Raw genomic sequence first — 17,978 nt, 5'->3', positions numbered from 1 at the left:
TAAAATCCCTGGATGAGCAGCCTGCAGTCACTGTAGCTGATAGAGCTTCACCTGAACTGCACCGCTTCTCCAACAAGACGCTGCTTGGCACTCTGCAACATGGCTCTTAATACACTGCTGGCCACCTTTCTGTGCACCATCGTGCTTCCCATTCTACTGTTTCTGGTGGCGCTGAAACTGTGGGAGGTTTACATGATCCGAGGCAGAGATCCGAGCTGCCGCTGCCCGCTGCCCCCCGGATCCATGGGCTTACCTTTCATTGGAGAGACGCTGCAGCTCATCCTCCAGGTACTAAACGCATGACACAGTTATTGACAATCTCTTTCACACATCCACACGTGGAAATAGTTCTACAGACACTGGAGGAAATGTGACAAACTTTTGTTCAAGTTTTTTATGGTTTTGTATCAGTTTTCATATCGGCAAACAAACGGCACTGCTTCCAAGAGCGCACGATTCCACGGGACGCTGATGGCACCTACAGGGTTAAATATTGTATTTCAATGGAGTAAATATGCCATTTAACTCAATATTATCACTATCGGTTGTCCTAATTCCGTTTTTAAGACATACAGATAAACTGATTTTATCATCGCAGTAACATTCATTCATTTGAAACATTGTTGCTTGTGTGTACATTCATAATTTTATAAGTTTTCATTGTGGTGTCCATAATTGCAGAGGAGAAAGTTTCTGCGGATGAAGCGGCAGAAGTACGGTTACATCTACCGCACACACCTCTTTGGGAACCCCACTGTGCGCGTGACGGGCGCGGAGAACGTCAGGCAGATTCTGCTGGGGGAGCACAGGCTAGTGTCTGCGCATTGGCCCGCTTCTGTACGCACCATCCTGGGCTCTGATACACTGTCTAACGTGCACGGAGCCCGACACAAGAGCAAGAAAAAGGTAGGCTACATTACTGCCAGTGGGGTTTGAAACTTCAGTATCAATATCGATATGGAATCTGGTTTTGCTTTATCATTTGCTCAGAACACAGTCTGAAACTTTTCAAATAACCTGTTGTTTACATGCTGTCCTGTCTAATGAGACATGGGTTCCAGTTTACTTAAAGTCTATTAATATTTGACAGCACATTTATCAGTAAAAAATTGAGCATATATCCTATATTATTATCTTCTCTTGCTTAATTTGCATTAGGGCACAACTAACATGGTTGTTATTGTTTAAATTCATTCAATAATACATAGTCTTACAAATACTGTCTGATAATTAATCGCTGAACAAATAAGTAGTTTATAGAAAATTCTGTAGTTAAACATTTACACCCAATGTAAATCAATTTATGGATTTTTTAGAAATTAGTGACTTTATCAAAATACAATACAATCAAATGGAATGCAGGTTAGTGCACTAGGGTTGAGAAACATCTCACTTAAGTTGACAGAAGTGTCAATCACAAATGTCATGCCAAGTGAAATTAAACTGAATTATTCTTAATGCAGATTGTTTCACTTGCTCTAAGAAATAAACTTTAAGGGCTGAATGACCTGATAAGGAGATGTTTGCAGTGCACTTAGATAACATAATAAGATCTACTCTGTACTCCTGTCCTTCTCTAGGCCATCATGCAGGCTTTCTCCACAGAGGCTCTGGAGCTCTACGTCCCCGTTATCCAGGAGGAGGTGCGGGCTGCAATAAAGGAGTGGGTGGACAAGGACTCCTGCGTGCTGGTCTACCCAGAGATGAAGCGGCTGATGTTCCGCATCGCCATGAGGATCTTGCTGGGCTTCGAGCCAGAGCAGATCAAGGCAGGCGAGCAGCAGCTGGTGGAAGCCTTTGAAGAAATGATCAAGAATTTATTCTCTCTGCCCATCGATGTGCCTTTCAGCGGACTGTACAGAGTAAGAGACCAGTATATAGTCGTCATACAGATTCGCTTATTTTTTAAACTTCAAAGATGTGGATCAGATTTAAAATGAACCATGAGAAGATGTAGATTTATGACTGTTTGGTATGGTTATGGATAGTTCAATTAACTAATAATGCAATGTTAAAAGACCATTTTTCATATCACAGTTAACCATATTTTTAGCATGCTGACATCACGACAGTATTAAAGTCCTGAGATTCACTGTGGAGAATGACCTAACTTAAGCAAGTAGAGCTAGATGAACTAAAAGGCTACCTGCAATGTATAAATGGATTGTAGTAAATGGAGTTAAATATTTAAAAACTCTGGTACGGTCCTTTAGGTTAGAACAAGCACATCACATGAGGCAAGCTGCAAAGTGAAATGCCTGATAAATGATTCTGTTTATGTGCATATATATTATCCAATCTAATTCATCTTCTTCCATCGTGTTTCTGCTCTGCCCTCTGTTCATCCTTCCCTCTTATTTTCACCTCTCCTCTCTCCTTCCCTACTCCTCCTGTCATCTTCCTGTCCTCCAGGGTCTGAAGGCGAGGAACTTGATCCACTCCAAAATAGAAGAGAACATCAAGAAGAAGGTGCAGGAGTCAGACAAGGAGTCCAAACACAGAGATGCTCTGCAGCAGCTCATAGACAGCAGCAAGAAGAATGGGGAACCGTTCAGCATGCAGGTAGTGACCTGATCGCATTACATCTAATTTGTCCAACTACACATAAAAAAAAACTTTAAAAAGTGTCTTCTATCCTTATTTTAAGTCATTAAGGGCCTGAACTAATTATATGTGTCTACATTTGTGTTTCCAGGCTATTAAGGAGTCTGCTACAGAGCTGTTGTTTGGGGGCCATGAAACCACAGCCAGCACAGCCACCTCTCTGGTCATGTTCCTTGCCCTCAACCCTGAAGTTGTGGATAGAGTGAGGCAGGAACTGGTGGACAAGGTAATTAAACTGTACAACTTACAGGGCGAGTGGGTCTGTTATTTTATTTTATTTTTTTAGATTTTTAAATCAATCAGTCACTTCCCAGTAGTGTTCTTTGCATATTAAAATCCAAACATTTACATTTTGTTCTAAGAACCTATGTTTTAGCATCAAAATGCTGTTTCTCCATGTGACCTGACATGGGTTTCTGCATGATGACGTTGCTACATATATCCTTATCCATCCATAGTCATTCAGTATTATCTACAGTCACTTAGACGGCACATCCCCAGTTTGGAGGAGCAGACAGAGGACCGGCACAGATGCTAAGAAATGTACTGCTGTGGATGCCACATTAGTTTGGCTCTGAAAGTCACACAGTAACACAAACAGCTAACCAATTGAAGCAGCAGTAGACCAGCAATTCCCCTAATTTGCAAGGTAAAATATCGTTTTTTGTCAATGGAGTCTGGTCACTTTGAATAGAGCACTGTGTACTGCTATGGACAGGGGTAGCATATTTTAGCCACCTAAAAAAACGTTTTATTTAGAATATTTTAATCACTTTACCTTGCCATCAGACAGATATTTCTAGCTGCTGGGAGACCCTGGGAGAAAAGTTAGTATTATGAGTGTCTGAGTACCCTTAAGCATCGTAGCAATTAAGGAGAAAGTGTCAATATCTAATGTAATATAGTTACTACATTAACTTCCACAGTAGAGTTAGTATACCGTCATCCACACTGAACCTTTTCCGGTCAGATTGGTTAGCCAGGTCAGGTAAACAGTGCTAAGTTCCCTTGGTGTGTGCTTTGAGTTACTGTGTAACTAGGCATGTCTGAACTTGGAGGGCCAGCAGGACTAACGAGCTAACTTACAGTTAACAAGTGAAGTATAGATGGATTGTTTCCAGTTTCTAGCATAGCCTATTGTGTGGGTTTGATTACTGTTATATAATACCACTATTCTGAAATCAGTCTGGCTAAAATGAACAACCAGCGCTATCCCATTCCTCACCAACTATCATTACACTTAATACTGTCATCCACTTCTCCTCACGTGAAAATCGTTATATGTCTTCAGGAGAAGCAGGGAATGGACCTCTACAGTCTGAACATTGAGTCCTTGGAGCGGTTGAAGTACACCAGCTGTGTCATCAAAGAGACTCTGAGGATCAACCCTCCTGTTCCTGGAGGCTTCCGAGTGGCCCTCAAGACCTTTGAACTCAATGTAAGTTAACAAAAATCTCTATGAACTCAATCTGTAATGGCAGATTAAAAAGACACAATTCAAAACCTGTATCAAACTGCTAACGAATCATTCCCATCACCCCTTCAGGGTTTCCAAATTCCCAAAGGCTGGAATGTCATCTACAGCATCTGCGACACCCATGATGTGGCAGAGATCTTCCCCAACAAGGAAGACTTCCAGCCAGAGCGCTTCATGACCAAACCCTCGGCTGATTCCTCCAGGTTCCAGTACATCCCGTTTGGAGGTGGCCCCAGGATGTGTGTGGGGAAAGAGTTTGCTAAGATCCTGCTGAAGGTCTTCCTGGTGGAAGTGGTCACAAAGTGTCACTGGACTCTTTTAAATGGGCCACCCACTATGAAAACAGGACCAACTGTCTATCCTGTGGACAATCTGCCAACCAAGTTTAGCAGCTATGTACAAAATTAAACTGATATGTCAAGGGGTCGTATTTCCTAAAAGCAGAAGTCTCAAATCGCCTGTTTTACCTCCAAAGCCACAGGGGAATTACATTAAAATAAAGCAATTTGTGAAGTTTTTGGAATTACTCTGTGCTCTAAAGAATCCTATCGAATGTTGCATTTACACAAAAGGAAATATGTTTGTACTTCTGATAATTTTGTGTCCATGCGGATTCTTTTGACATGACATACATTGTACATAATGTAGATAACTTAAGAATGATTTTACATTTTATATTTTGATGTCAATACATTGGATTTGTATAAATATATGTATTTTGTTTGAACAAACTAAACAAAAGGCACTATACAAAGGCTTGGAACACTTTAATCAGCTCAGTGTATCTATAGGATTATGTACATATGTAATGTAGAGTCTGTTTATATAACTTTTGCATCTTACCCCAACTTATTTAAGCGACTTGTTGTATGTGCTTTTATTTAATAAAACTGTTACGCAAATAATCTTTTTTTTGTCATTTCATTTACATTAAACTGTTTTGTATTAAAAATATGTTAACATTTTGAGAAATGCACTAATTTGCCTTTTTTGTGACAGTAGAAAAGATCCAGATTGATCTAGTGAAATGTATTAAGTACAGAGGTGGAGTAAGGTTAGCCTAGCTAAGCATAACCACTGGAAGCAGAGGGAGAGAAAGCCAGTCTAACTTTGTCCAAAATGTGTGTAACATCTCTCTCTCTCTCTCTCTCTCTCTCTTTTTCTCTCTCTCTCTCTCTCTCTCTCTCTCTCTCTCTCTCTCTCTCTCTCTCTCTCTCTCTCTCTCTCTCTCTCTCTCTCTCTCTCTCTCTCTCTCTCTCTCTCTCTCTCTCTCTCTCTCGCTGTGTTGGAAACTGGGGTTGCTCTCTGCTTGTTGTGATAGACTGTTTGGCCTTGTGTGCATGTTAGTGCATGTGGTCGTGAAAAAAGATTGGTATTTCAGGTATTGGGGTGAAAGCCACATGGAGGCAATCCCAGCCCACTTTTTTTCAGTATTTCAAGTAGGGCTCCTTCAAACACAAACACGCTAAGCTAGGCTAGCAACATCCAAAAAAAAAACAGGACACATATTTCTATTCAATATATTTTAATATTCTATACATTCAGTTTTTTGGCAGTTTTCCAAGCCTTGGGGTGAGAGAGAGAGAGGGGGAGAGACATGCAGCAAAGGGCCGCAGGTCCGAGTCGAACCCACGGCCGCCGCCTCGAGGACCTTCCACCTCTTTACATGGGGCGACTACGCTAACCACTAAGCCTTTGGCCACCCCTGAATTCATTCTTTTTATTCAATATTCTTATATTTAGTTTCAAAGAACCTGACAAATCTAATCTTAAGGGAATTTTATATAAAATTGTTTTAAAAAATGCTGATCTGGCAAAGGGTTTAATGTAGTCAACAGTGAACTGTGTTTGAAAATGACAAGATAAAGAGCAGCTTGCTCTCTGTGTAAAGTTTGCTGATGACAGTTAATGTATTTACTTTGTAGTGACTGAAGGTGGGTGGTCCTGACACATGCACACACACACACACACACACACACACACACACACACACACACACACACACACACACACACACACACACACATTCCATTATCCTTTCAGAATCAATAAGTTGTGAGGAGAAAATAGGAGAGAAATCTGGAATCCATAGAAGGAGGGAAAGCAAAGCAGAGGGCTGATGACCCTGGCAGATGAGCAGACAGAGAGTGAAACAGAGTTCATACTGATCAGGTTAGTTTCAGGGCACTGAACCAGTATAGACCTTCAGTGGAACAGTGAAATTAGGCCAGTAGCACGAGAACATGTTTACTGCAGGGTCAGAGATAAGATTCTCACATTTAGGATAACAAAATGTTCATGGATTTCTGTTAAATGTGTTAATGTCGCAGTGGTCAAGCAGTTAACTTATGTATATCTGGGTGCTTAAATAGAACATTTCATTTGAAGAAAGGGTGTCTAAGGCATCTAAGGAGCAATCAGCTGAAGACCAGATGATCTGGGTGGTGAAACGCTCCAGTATTCATGAAACAAGTCAAACAACATGTGTATGGGATTCATTTGGTCTGTTAATAATAAACAAAGAAATAATTACGGCAATCCCAAATTATTATTCATTATTATATTTCAAATGCCACAAGATCGGGCTGTTCTTCATATGTGGAGGTATACAGATAAGAATGTTCATGATAGGCAAACGTGTGGAAGTTTTAAATCTGGTGTAAAATGCAGTGCAGCTTATCTGCATCATGACTCAGGCAGTTTACTGTGAACCACATACATTAAGTCATTTTCACAAACAAATGTCTTACTTTCTTAGATTCGTATTGCAAGAGTGTAGATATACTTTTTGAGATAACAACATAGTGGTTATTGTATAATCACCATGATCTGTAATTATCACAATAAAATGTTCATAATTAAAATACCTATGATTATTCACGATGAAGCAAAAATAAAATACACTAGCCAACTAAAAGATTCTTCACTTCTTAACTTCAAAATACCAGTGGAGCCAGGACATATGGCATTTTATTTGACATTAAAAAGGGGAATTTGTCCAGTACTCACATTGCTTTTCTGGTATGGTTTCATTTCAATAACAGGCTTTTGATTATTACTAAAATGAAACTTCACCAACCATGCCACCCGGACTGTTGTCCTCTGTAAGGTCGGGATACAGGTTTCATTTGGCTGAGGAAGATCTTGAAGATCAATGAAACCATTTATATTGGAGCCTAACAGTGTGCACACATAATTTGTCTCCTGCAGTTAAGTAATTTATGCCTCGTCTGGAGGTACCTCTTCTGACATTGTTATATCATTAACTCAAATGTGCCAACATTTATTTTATACCACATTGTTTACACTGCAATTAAATCATACATTTGATGTTCCTGCTAGGAGGACTCCTCTACACAAAACTGCTGAGAGTAACATTTACTAAGGAACTTTGAGAAGAGAGCTAAGAGAAAGGGCAGGGTTGACCCTGTTGCTATGGATGATGCCATGTTTTTTCAAACTGTGATTGGCTGTTTTGGTGTCAGTGAATTCTTGATAAAAATGCCATAGGAGGTATGTTTCCATATCTAAATTAACGTTTCAAACTTCTTCTGGAAATCTTCTCCCAACTGTCTGTGTACTAACCAGCATCTACTGTAGGTAACACACTGACTATGGAGAAGTACCTCACACTTCAAAAGAGTCAAACTGTCCCTTTAAGTGTTGTCAGTCTAATCAGCAACATGACACATTTTGACTGCATGTATTTAACACTTTATACAAGTTTTCACTTGTTAAATGAGAGCCAGTGTTTGTTCAGGCTAATGGCAGCTCTCTGGCAGATGTGCTTTGGCCTCTTTCACAAGTTGTTTCTCTTTCTGGTGCCCTTCTGATTTACACCCAGCCTCCCTCTACTCCACGGTGACTTCTTAGCATTGTACTGTTGTCCATGGCCCTTGTTTATTACTTAGCTACTGTGATTATTGGATCCACAAATGCTGAACTGTTGTACTTATTGTAAGTCACTGTTGATAAAAGTTTCAGCTTAATAGCCAAATTGTAATAGTAAATTGTCGCTGACACCTTTATGTCCAGCCATCCTATCCCCGCTAGTCCAGCCCTCGGACGATGTGAATGAACATCTCTGAACTTTGCCTCCTCTCCTTCTTCTAAAGAGCGTATGCTTCCCTCCATTGTTCACCATCACACAGTGAGACAAAACCTTACGCAGCCAAGGCCATTTTCGTCTAAATTTGTGACCATTTTAGTGAATTTACAACACAGTGTTGAAAGAGGTTTGAAACTAGCTAGCTTTCATTTAGGTCCTCAGGCCTGAACATAGTCCAGAGTAAATCATTGTTATAGCTACACAAGTAGTGCTATAGAAGGCAAAACTTTTATACACCAAACCACTTTGTTGCCATGAACGGTGCATGAGAAAGGTGAGGAGTGGAGGCTGGAGGAAGCAGAGGCTACCATAGAAATAAAAGGGAGAAAAGGAGAACAAAATCTGGTCTGCTTTCCAAGGTTTTGTCCTTGTTTGGATTCAAGATGTTGAATATCCCAGTACATTGTTTATTGTGAACTACAGTACAGTACAGTACAGTAAGTAAGTAAGTAAGTAAGTAAGTAAGTAAGTAAGTAAGTAAGTAAGTAAGTATGATATGTGTTTTCCGATGGAATAATAGTAATAATGATAGAAATTATTATTGCATGTTATCTCTATCCCTACACTTTTACTACAGACTCTAACATTTAAGAAAATATCACTGTGTACCATCTAACCCAAAGTAAAATGTTATGTATTTAATCTCTCTGCATGCATTTACTATAGTGGAAGTGGAAGCAAATAATTTAAATGTATTCTTTCATACCTCAAAAGTACAAAGGGCTATCTGCACTCTGCTCATGGCCTAAAACTCAAACAAATGGTCAGCAGAAGAAGGAAATAATCGAATTAAATGAAAGTCCCTTGTCCTATTATGCATGCTTACTCAGGCACAGTGAGGATGCACTTTAACTTCAATGCGCAGTCTGATGACCAAGGTCATTTAAAATCAATGGGCTTGTCTGTGCAGGGAAAGACAATGTAAGTCAATGGGAGTGTTTACTCCTCAAACTGCGTTTGCACAGTGTCTGCTGGCCCCTCCGCCCCTGCTGTGGAGTCATATGAGTGCCCAATAAGAAATGCTAAGCGGATCGTTAGCATGGCTGTTGGTGGCTCTCTGTGATTATTCATAATTTGAGAGACTGTTGACAAATTCAGCAGGTCAGGTAGAGTTCAACACCCTGGGAGAGAGGTGCTTAATACATCAGCACTCCTTTATCACACAAGTACTCTGATCAAGGTTTACCTACTGCTGTTTGTGCCTCAAATGCCAAACAGGATAATTTACAAATAACTATGGCTTATCATGTAACGGTTATAGATAAATTAGGTTACAAATGTTATTGGAATCAAAAACCTCAGGTGCTGAAAAATGTATAAGTGCCAAAAACTGCAATTCATTGAGTGGCCACTTGAGGCTGGCCACTAAAGCGAGTCAATCCCCATAGAGTCCCATGTTAAACTTTATGGCAGAAATACAACATGTTTACAGCCTGGTATAACTACAACTATATCCACGTGGCTCACAGGCCTCTTGCTAACTCAATGTTTTGCCACAGCCCTCAGCATCTGATACAACACACAAAGCAGTCACATGCACTAACACGTATGCACAGTTGGACCGGCTATCACAACAGAGAAACAGACAAACTCAGATTACAGCACACACAGAAGGAGAGTAGCTTCATTCTCTTCTCAGAACACCATTACTCCACTATATCTTTAAAAAGCAGATATTGGTTTGCTGCTATATAAATGTTCTGAATGTTGAGAAAAGCTCTCTCAGGGCTTAGAGGTTTGCTTAATTAAGGGTGTGCTGCTATCTTCTAAAGTAATAGAAGATACAGTACAATATACAGTAACTCACTCTCGCTCTTTCACTCATCCGCTTATCCGGGGTGGGGTTACGGGGGCAGCAGCTCTAGCAGGGGACCCCAAACTTCCCTTTCCCGGGCCACATTAACCAGTTCTCGTTCCCAGGCCAGTGTGGAGATATAATCTCTCCACCTGGTCCTGGGTCTTCCCCAAGGCCTCCTCCCGGCTGTTGTTTTGTTTACTGGAAGGCAGTGGCAAACAGAAAAGTCTTCAGTCTTGATTTAAAAGACCTAAGAGTTGCAGCAGATCTGCAGTTTTCTGGTAGTTTGTTCTAGATATGTGGCGCATAAAAACTTAACGCTGCCTCTCCATGTTTATTTCTGACTCTGGGGACACAGAGCAGATTCCAGACAGCTCCATACTCTCATCCAGTTGGTCACTCCAAAAAACAAGAAGCCGATGGTTACATATGCCAAATTTCAAAACGGTAGTCTACAAACCAATGAATGACATCACAGGGGATACGTCCATCTCTTTTATGCAGTTTATGGAAGTGCGCATGACCGACCACTGTGTGCATTCATTATATTATAATAAAACAAGACTGTTAACCAAACACAACTCTGCACACATCAGACTGATCAGTTTTAATTTGGTATTCTGCCTGTTTATGTGGTAGACATTTCATGCTTCATGTTTTATTCTTGATTTTATTTCTTGGTTTGCAATCCTAAAGGGCGACATTTGTTTTGTAGCTGTTTCTATCCACACTCAGCTCACACCATGCCATTCAATGTGATGCGTATTATTGTTATAACGGAGACCTGGCTGCAAGAAAACAACCCTGACTGTCGAGCTAGGAGGGCGACATTACATTGCTTTGTTGTCTATGCCTCCTCTCTGCCAGGCTGTTGATCTCTGTGCACTTTGCTGACTGAGTAATCTCCACTGCTAGACTCTCCTATTCAGTGGCGGCTGCTGGTCTTTCAAGGAGGGGAAGTTAATTTTCCTGGCTTACATCATAAATGTGTTTGTTTATTTATATGTAAATTCTACCCATCGTTCCTTTTCAAGAAAATTATCTGTGACCTTGTCATACCAACTAGGCGTCTTTTCCAGGGTCTTGACCAGTGTCCTCTCAATGGCCAGCAGAGCTAGGCTGCTTTAACGGCCTTGGCCCAGCTGGAGCTGCTGCGCCAGGTTACTGTGAAGTGTGACCGCCTGTGAGTGTGAGTGTGAGTGACGGGGGGAGAAGCTCCGCAGCTGCTGCTGTTCGTTTAGGAAAGACACTGCAGAGTGACAGAACAGAGTCGCAGAACACAACGCTTGTTGTTTTTAACAAAGACAAAGTCGCTGGGGATCGGTAAAGTCTCCGGATCAGTTTGTTTGACGTTTATTCTTGAAGATAGCTCATTCGCTCATTTAGCAGTCAATCAAAAAAACTCCACCTCAGACAGCTCATCCAATCATCATGCAGAAGCTGAGCATCCGGGCCAGCCCACTGTCCCATAGACCACCAGAGACGCTGAGCGTCTGATGGGCGGGACAAAGCCCAGCATTTATCCAATGACCGTCTAGTTTCGCTGCAGTGGAACAACCCGCTCTACGCTTCCCCATTGAAGTCAGCAGAAACTGAGTGTCCAACTGTGTAAAGCGCTATGGCGCCGTGGGGATGAATGAGAAGGAAGTTGTGCTGGTTACCTGTGATAAGTAGCTGATTCTGAACAAAAGATTAAGGCTTTCTATAGTGCGTATTTAGTCAATGAAATGTACACACTTATTTCAACACTTTTTTTTTTGTGAAATTTTAGGGGAAGCTAAACTTCCCTTGCAGTCTTAGAGCAATTGCCACTGCTCCTATTGCAACAGTCTCTTAGGATGCACTCACACTGTCCATTGGTACCGTACCCAAGCAGGCTTCACGGCGAAAGTCTAGTTCTTTTGACCAGTGTTAGTACAACTGTTCTGTTCCCATGCACGGAACGCTTAAGAGAGGTGGGCTTTAGTAAAGCATGGATGCACATGTACGAGCACGAGTATGTGCACACTTACGAGCACGAGCGCTAGAATTGACGGTGGTCCTGATGTCTGTATATATACAACTGTTCCCCGACGGACACACGGTTCGCGGTCTGATGCAGAGGTGTTTACTGCAGATTAAACACCGCAGATCTGGGCAGATGAGAATATTCTAAAACAGTTTGTCAAAACAAAATCTCTGAGGTGTGATGACGTATAAGCAAGAAGCAATAGATCCGAGGTCCGGATCATTTCAAGTAATGTGAGTGTGGGGCTGGCCTGGGCCATGGGGAAAGAGGCAGGGGGGACAATCACCCTAAAGCATAGCATGGATCATCTGGGCCAAGTGTGAGCGCGCCCTTAAATGCCTCGTGGTACAAGTGGTATTACAAAACCAGGTGGGCTGAGTCTAGCTTGAAAGCATGCTAATTTTTAATGCTAATTTCAGTAGACGTCTTTGATATGTCGTAGCTCTTACTTTGTCACACTCTGTCAATAATGTTAGCATTTTTTATGTTTTAAACTAAAAATCTGTCCATATTTTAAACGTTACAACTTTTAAATATATCACAGATGTTTAGGAAGTATTTTTCATTCCTTCTTTTTGCTATTGTGCAGGCAGGGTTTGTGTTGTTGAAGGGGTTTGGGAGCTGGAGGTGTCAGTATGATTCAGTGTCTCCACAGTCAGCTGCTATAAATTATTTCACTGTTCACAGTTGAACGTAAGACATCTGACAGCTACAGAATAGCTTCTGTCATCCTTTGTACTAACTGGATAGACAACAAAAATAATGGAGGATCTCTGCATTTCCATGCCAGATTTGGATGGATGGTGAATACCAAAAGGGAAGCAGTAATATATAAACAAACTTCTAATGCACTTATAATAATCCTAGCCAAAACCAGTAAACTGAAGAAACTAGGCAACTAGATAAAGGACACTGCACCCTGTATGTTTGTGTAAGATCTCAAATATTTTGGCACAATAGCCTGTAGGTCCATCCTCCTCCATGTTGGAATATCATCATAAAATTGGCAAACAACATAGGCTTTGAACTGCTTTAAGACTGAATGCAGTCTGGAGAGCATGAAATGGTGCAAACTAGCCTAATGTTGTTAACTTGTTTAAATCACACGTTACCAGAGTGGCTATCAACAGACCCTGGTTTCACAATAAATGGAAACATACAGATAAGTAGGCTATACATGATATAAAGTAGCTGGCCTGCGGTAATGTGTAGACCTGGCTTACACAAAGTAGCAGCTAGTGTGCAGGGAAATGTTTATGTGTTGCTTGGCAGTCCAATTCAAGGCCAGTTCAGAACTATTTATGTTGGCAGAGGAAAATAAATGATTAAATAAACAAACAAATCATAATCTGTAGTCGCTTATGTATCTATTCAACTATAAATGGCGTTTGTAGAACTTGTATTAAAGGAATATCACACTGGAGGTTGTGATGTTGTACTGAATATCAGCACAGCTGTGATTATCTTATAGTGACTACTAATACTTGATTCTGATTGGCTGCAATATACATGTGTGGACACATACTAAGTTTGCAAATCACTCCATCAGCCAGCGCCAGTTAATTTATGAAAATGTCAAGTGACACAAATGACAGGTGTATAATTTTTTATCACTTGCACAGTCGGTCCGATATTGACGGTCTGATATTTCTTGTTGTTTAATAATAGCGGAATTTCCATTTTTACTAAGGACATGCTTCACTTCATCATAAGTTTCCATTAGTTATTGCTGTTTGGGCACAGAGAAGAACACTGCAAGCATTATACCAGGATGATCAGACAAGACTAGTTAAAGGCTGGCTTTTTCATTCATCCAGGATGTCTTAATTCTGCCTTTGTGCGACAGCCATCCATCCATCCATCCATCTTCAACCGCTTGTCCCTGTCGGGGTCGCGGGGGGCTGGAGCTGATCCCAGCTGACATCGGGCGTGAGGCGGGGTACACCCTGGACAGGACGCCAGTCCATCGTAGGGCAATGCAGTGTGACAGCCGCCTGGTCTTATTGGGAGAGATGGTATTCATCTAACTTTAGATGGAGCCGCTCTCATATCTGAGAACCCGGCTGAGTTTGTTAGCAGTCTTAAACCATGACAATAACCCAATGTTGGGATCGGGAAGCAGAGTCGCAGTTTAAATCACCTCTCTGCGCTGCCCTCACTGGAGACACCCCAATCTCCCACTTAGTATCCTATAAAAATGGGGTCTGTCCCCTCACTCACTAATCTTCAACCGCTACAACTAAGCCAGTCCTAGTCCTGGGTCTTCCCCAAGGCCTCCTTCCAGCTGGATGTGCCTGGAACACCTCCCTAGGGAGGCGCCCAGGGTGCACCTTTATCAGATGCCCTCAACTGGTTCCTTTCAATGCAAAGGAGCAGCGGCTCTACTCCGATTTCGTCATGGATGGTTGAACTTCTCACCCTATAAGGATTGGTGTCAAAGCACACCCCTGGCGGAAGCCAACCCCAACTGGGAACGAATCCAATTTACTGCTGAGGATCTGGACACAGCTCTCGCTTTGAGTGTACAGAGATTGGATGGCCTTCAGAAGTGACGCCCTCACCCCTTACTCCCACAGCACCTCCCATAGTATCTCCCAGGGGAACCAGTCATATGCCTTCTCCAGATCCACAAAACACATGTAGACTGGATGGGCATACTCCCAGACCCCCTCCAGGATCCTTACGAGAGTGAAGAGCTGGTCAGTTGTTCCACATCCAGGACGGAAATCCAAATTGTTCCTCTTCATTCTGAGGTTCGACTATAGGACGAACCCTCCTTTTCAGCACCTTGGAGTAGACTTTACCAGGGAGCCCAAGTAGTGTGATACCCCTGTAATTGGCACACATTCTCTGGTCTCTCTTTTTGAACATTGGAATCACCACCCCAGTCTGCCACTCCCTTGGCACTGTCCCAGACTTCCACGCAAAGTTGAAGAGATGTGTCAACCAAGACAGCCCCTCCACACCCAAAGCTTTCAGCATTTCCGGATGAATCTCATCAATCCCTGGGGCTTTGCCACTGGGAAGTTGTTTGACTACCTCAGTGACTTCTGCCAGGGATATTGACGATGATCCCCAATCAGCTTCCAGCTCTGCCTCTACAAAAGAGGGTGTGTTAGTCGGATGAAGGAGTTCCTCAAAGTGCTCCTTCCATCGCCCAGATTACTTCATCAGCTGAGGTCACTAGCGTCCCGTCCTTACTGTAAACAGCTTGGACGGTTCCCCGTTTTCCCTTCCTGCGCTTTTCAGAAACACCTTGGTGCCGCCCAAAAGTACTTCTCCGAACTTCTACCACACTCGCTGCTTTGCCTCTAACACGGCAGAGGCTACAGCCCTTCAGGCCTGTCGGTGCCTTGCAACCGCCTCCGGAATCTTCCGGGATAACATTCCAGTGTTCGAGGGTTACTGCCCCTTGAGGCACCTAAGACTTTGAGGCCACAGGCTCACCGCCGCAGCTTCAGCAATGGAAGCTTTGAACATTGCCCACTTCGGTTCAATGCCCCCAACTTCCACAGGGATGCCAGAAAAGCTCCGCTGGAGTTGTGAGTTGAAGATCTCTCGGACAGGGGCCTCCTCCAGATGTTCCCAGTTAACCCGCACTACCCATTTGGGCTTACCCGATCTGTCCAGAATCTTCCCCCATCCTCTGACCCAGCTCATCACCAGATGGGGTCAGTTGACAGCTCTGCCCCTCTCTTCACTCAAGTGTCCAAAACATACGGCCTCAGATAAGATGATACAATCAGAAAATCGATCATCGACCTTTGGCCTAGGGTGCTCTGGTACCATGTACACTTATGAGCATCCTTATGTTCGAACGTTATTTGTTATAGACAATCCATGACTAGCACAGACATCTAATGACAGACCCCGCTCTGATTTAGATCAGGGAGGCCGTTCCTCCCAATCACGCCTCTCCAGGTGTCTCCATCATTGCCCACGTGGGCATTGAAGCCTCCCAGCAGAACTATGGAGTCCTCTACTGGGGCCCCATGCAGGACTCCATTCAGGGTCACCAAGAAGGCGAACTGCTGTTCGGTGCATATGCACAAACAACCGTTAGAGTTTTCCCCCCAACCACCCGCAGGCACAAGGAGGTGACCATCTCGTCCTGAGACATCTCTGCCATGGGAGACTCTACCAGGAGCACCAGGCTCCAGACAACATAACCCTCAGGTTCACAGGGACACACAAACCTCTCCACCACGATAAGATGATGAATCCCGATGATGTCATTCCCCTGATCATTTAAATGAGTTAAATCAAAAGTTAACAGAAGAGGAGCTATACAGGAAAACCTGATGAAAATTAACACCAACTCTGCAATCGTGCAACAAATTTGGAGCATTCTTTAATAACTTTTGAATTGGTATTACAGGGCACTGCTATGTTTATCTGACAGTGATGTAACTAAATTTAAGGAAGTGATTCCATCAGCATTTAATTTAAGTCTTAAAACATATATAAAAACATGTTAAAATTTTTCACTAACATGGGATTACCCATTAGCCACCGCTCCGGTTAGCATGTAGGCTAAGTTTTCTTGCCTTGAAGATTCCTATGCATACAGGAGATGGAAACTGTGAGCCATTTACAAGTCATCAAATTGCATTTTACATTAACAGAACTTAAAAAATTTAATTATTTTTCGAACAACTGAAAATATTAATCTCAAAGTCATGATAGTATATTGAATCAATAGGCATAATTTGTGTGTCATCCAAGCTAAATAAAATAACAATTTCAAGTAAAAAGTCTAAAAGTATCTCAGAACTTGATTTTTTATTTCACAGCAATATATATATATATATATATATTTAAGAATGACTAAAGGTACCCTGAGTTAGTTTTTAGAGTGGCCTTCTGTAATGCCAGAGCAGCCTATTACTCATCTTTAATAGAGGAGAATAAGAACAATCCAAGCTGACAAAGAGCCACAGCTCTTACTCTTACTTCTTTAATGATACACTTATAACTATTAGAGACAAAATCTACTCAACTGGCACCAATTTATCTTCAAACTCAGGAACCTTAGAAACAACTGTACGACCTGATGTATACTTGGACTTCTTTTCTACAATTGGCCTTCACAAATTAACTTCTACTATTTCTGCATCTAAGCCATATTCTTGTCTCTTATACTATTATCCAACTAGGTTACTTAAAGAATTATTAACTTTAGCACTCCTGTACTAGATATAATTAACATGTCTATCAGCAGGTTATTTACCATTGCATCCTGTTACAAAGACCGAAGCATGAAATTGGCATTAACTGCATTAAGCTGGTTTAAGTCTTATTTTTCAGATCAATCTCAATTTGTACATGTTAATGACAAATCCACCATGTCCACTAAAGTTAGCCACAGAGTTCTACAGGGTTCTGTCCTTGGACCGATTCTATTCATCTTATATATGCTTCCCTTAAGGAATATTATAAGGAAACACACATTTTCATTTTAATGCTGATGATACACAATTATATTTGTCGATCAAACCAGAAGAAACCAATCAGTTAGCTAAACTTCAAATGTGCATTAAGATAATAAAAAGCTTGATGACCTGCAATTTTCTGATGTTAAACTCAGATAAAAGAGAAGTTATTGTTCTACGCCCGAAGGCCTCTAAACTCAATATCTAAAGATATTGTTACTCTGGATGATGTTGTGTTGTCCTCCAGCACCACAGTAAGGAATCTAGGTGTTATTTTTGATCAGGATATGTCCTTCGATTCTCACATAAAACTAACAACACTGCGTATTTTCACGTGTGTAATATTGCGAAAATAAGAAACATTGTGTCTCAGAAAGATGCAGAAAAACTAGTCCATGCATTTGTTACTTCTAGGCTGGACTATTACAACTCCTTATTATCAGGATGCTCCAATAAGTCTGTTAAGAGTTGCTGAGTACTGACTAAAACAAATCAAAGAGAACATATTTCTCCTGTATTAGCTTCTTTGCACTGGCTACCTGTAAAATTTAAAA

The 17,978-nt window shown here is 41.7% G+C and overlaps 1 protein-coding gene across 1 annotated transcript; it reads left to right on the top strand.

Moving 5' to 3' along the window:
- Window positions 1-99: 99 nt before the first annotated feature.
- Window positions 100-4,489, top strand: cyp26a1 (cytochrome P450, family 26, subfamily A, polypeptide 1; the record flags this gene model as incomplete). The annotated part of the gene is made up of 7 exons (XM_083932882.1): window positions 100-288; window positions 682-906; window positions 1,581-1,862; window positions 2,413-2,562; window positions 2,696-2,830; window positions 3,896-4,042; window positions 4,151-4,489. The coding sequence occupies 7 exons, from the start codon at window positions 100-102 to the stop codon at window positions 4,487-4,489; spliced, it is 1,467 nt and encodes a 488-aa protein (XP_083789008.1).
- Between the last annotated feature and the right edge of the window lie 13,489 nt (window positions 4,490-17,978).

The sequence above is a fragment of the Echiichthys vipera genome (assembly GCF_963691815.1).
Source record: "Echiichthys vipera genome assembly, chromosome: 18".
Classification (NCBI taxonomy): domain Eukaryota; kingdom Metazoa; phylum Chordata; class Actinopteri; order Perciformes; family Trachinidae; genus Echiichthys; species Echiichthys vipera.
The sequence above is the reverse complement of the archived record's forward strand: the minus strand, read 5'-3'. Positions and strand labels throughout refer to the sequence as shown.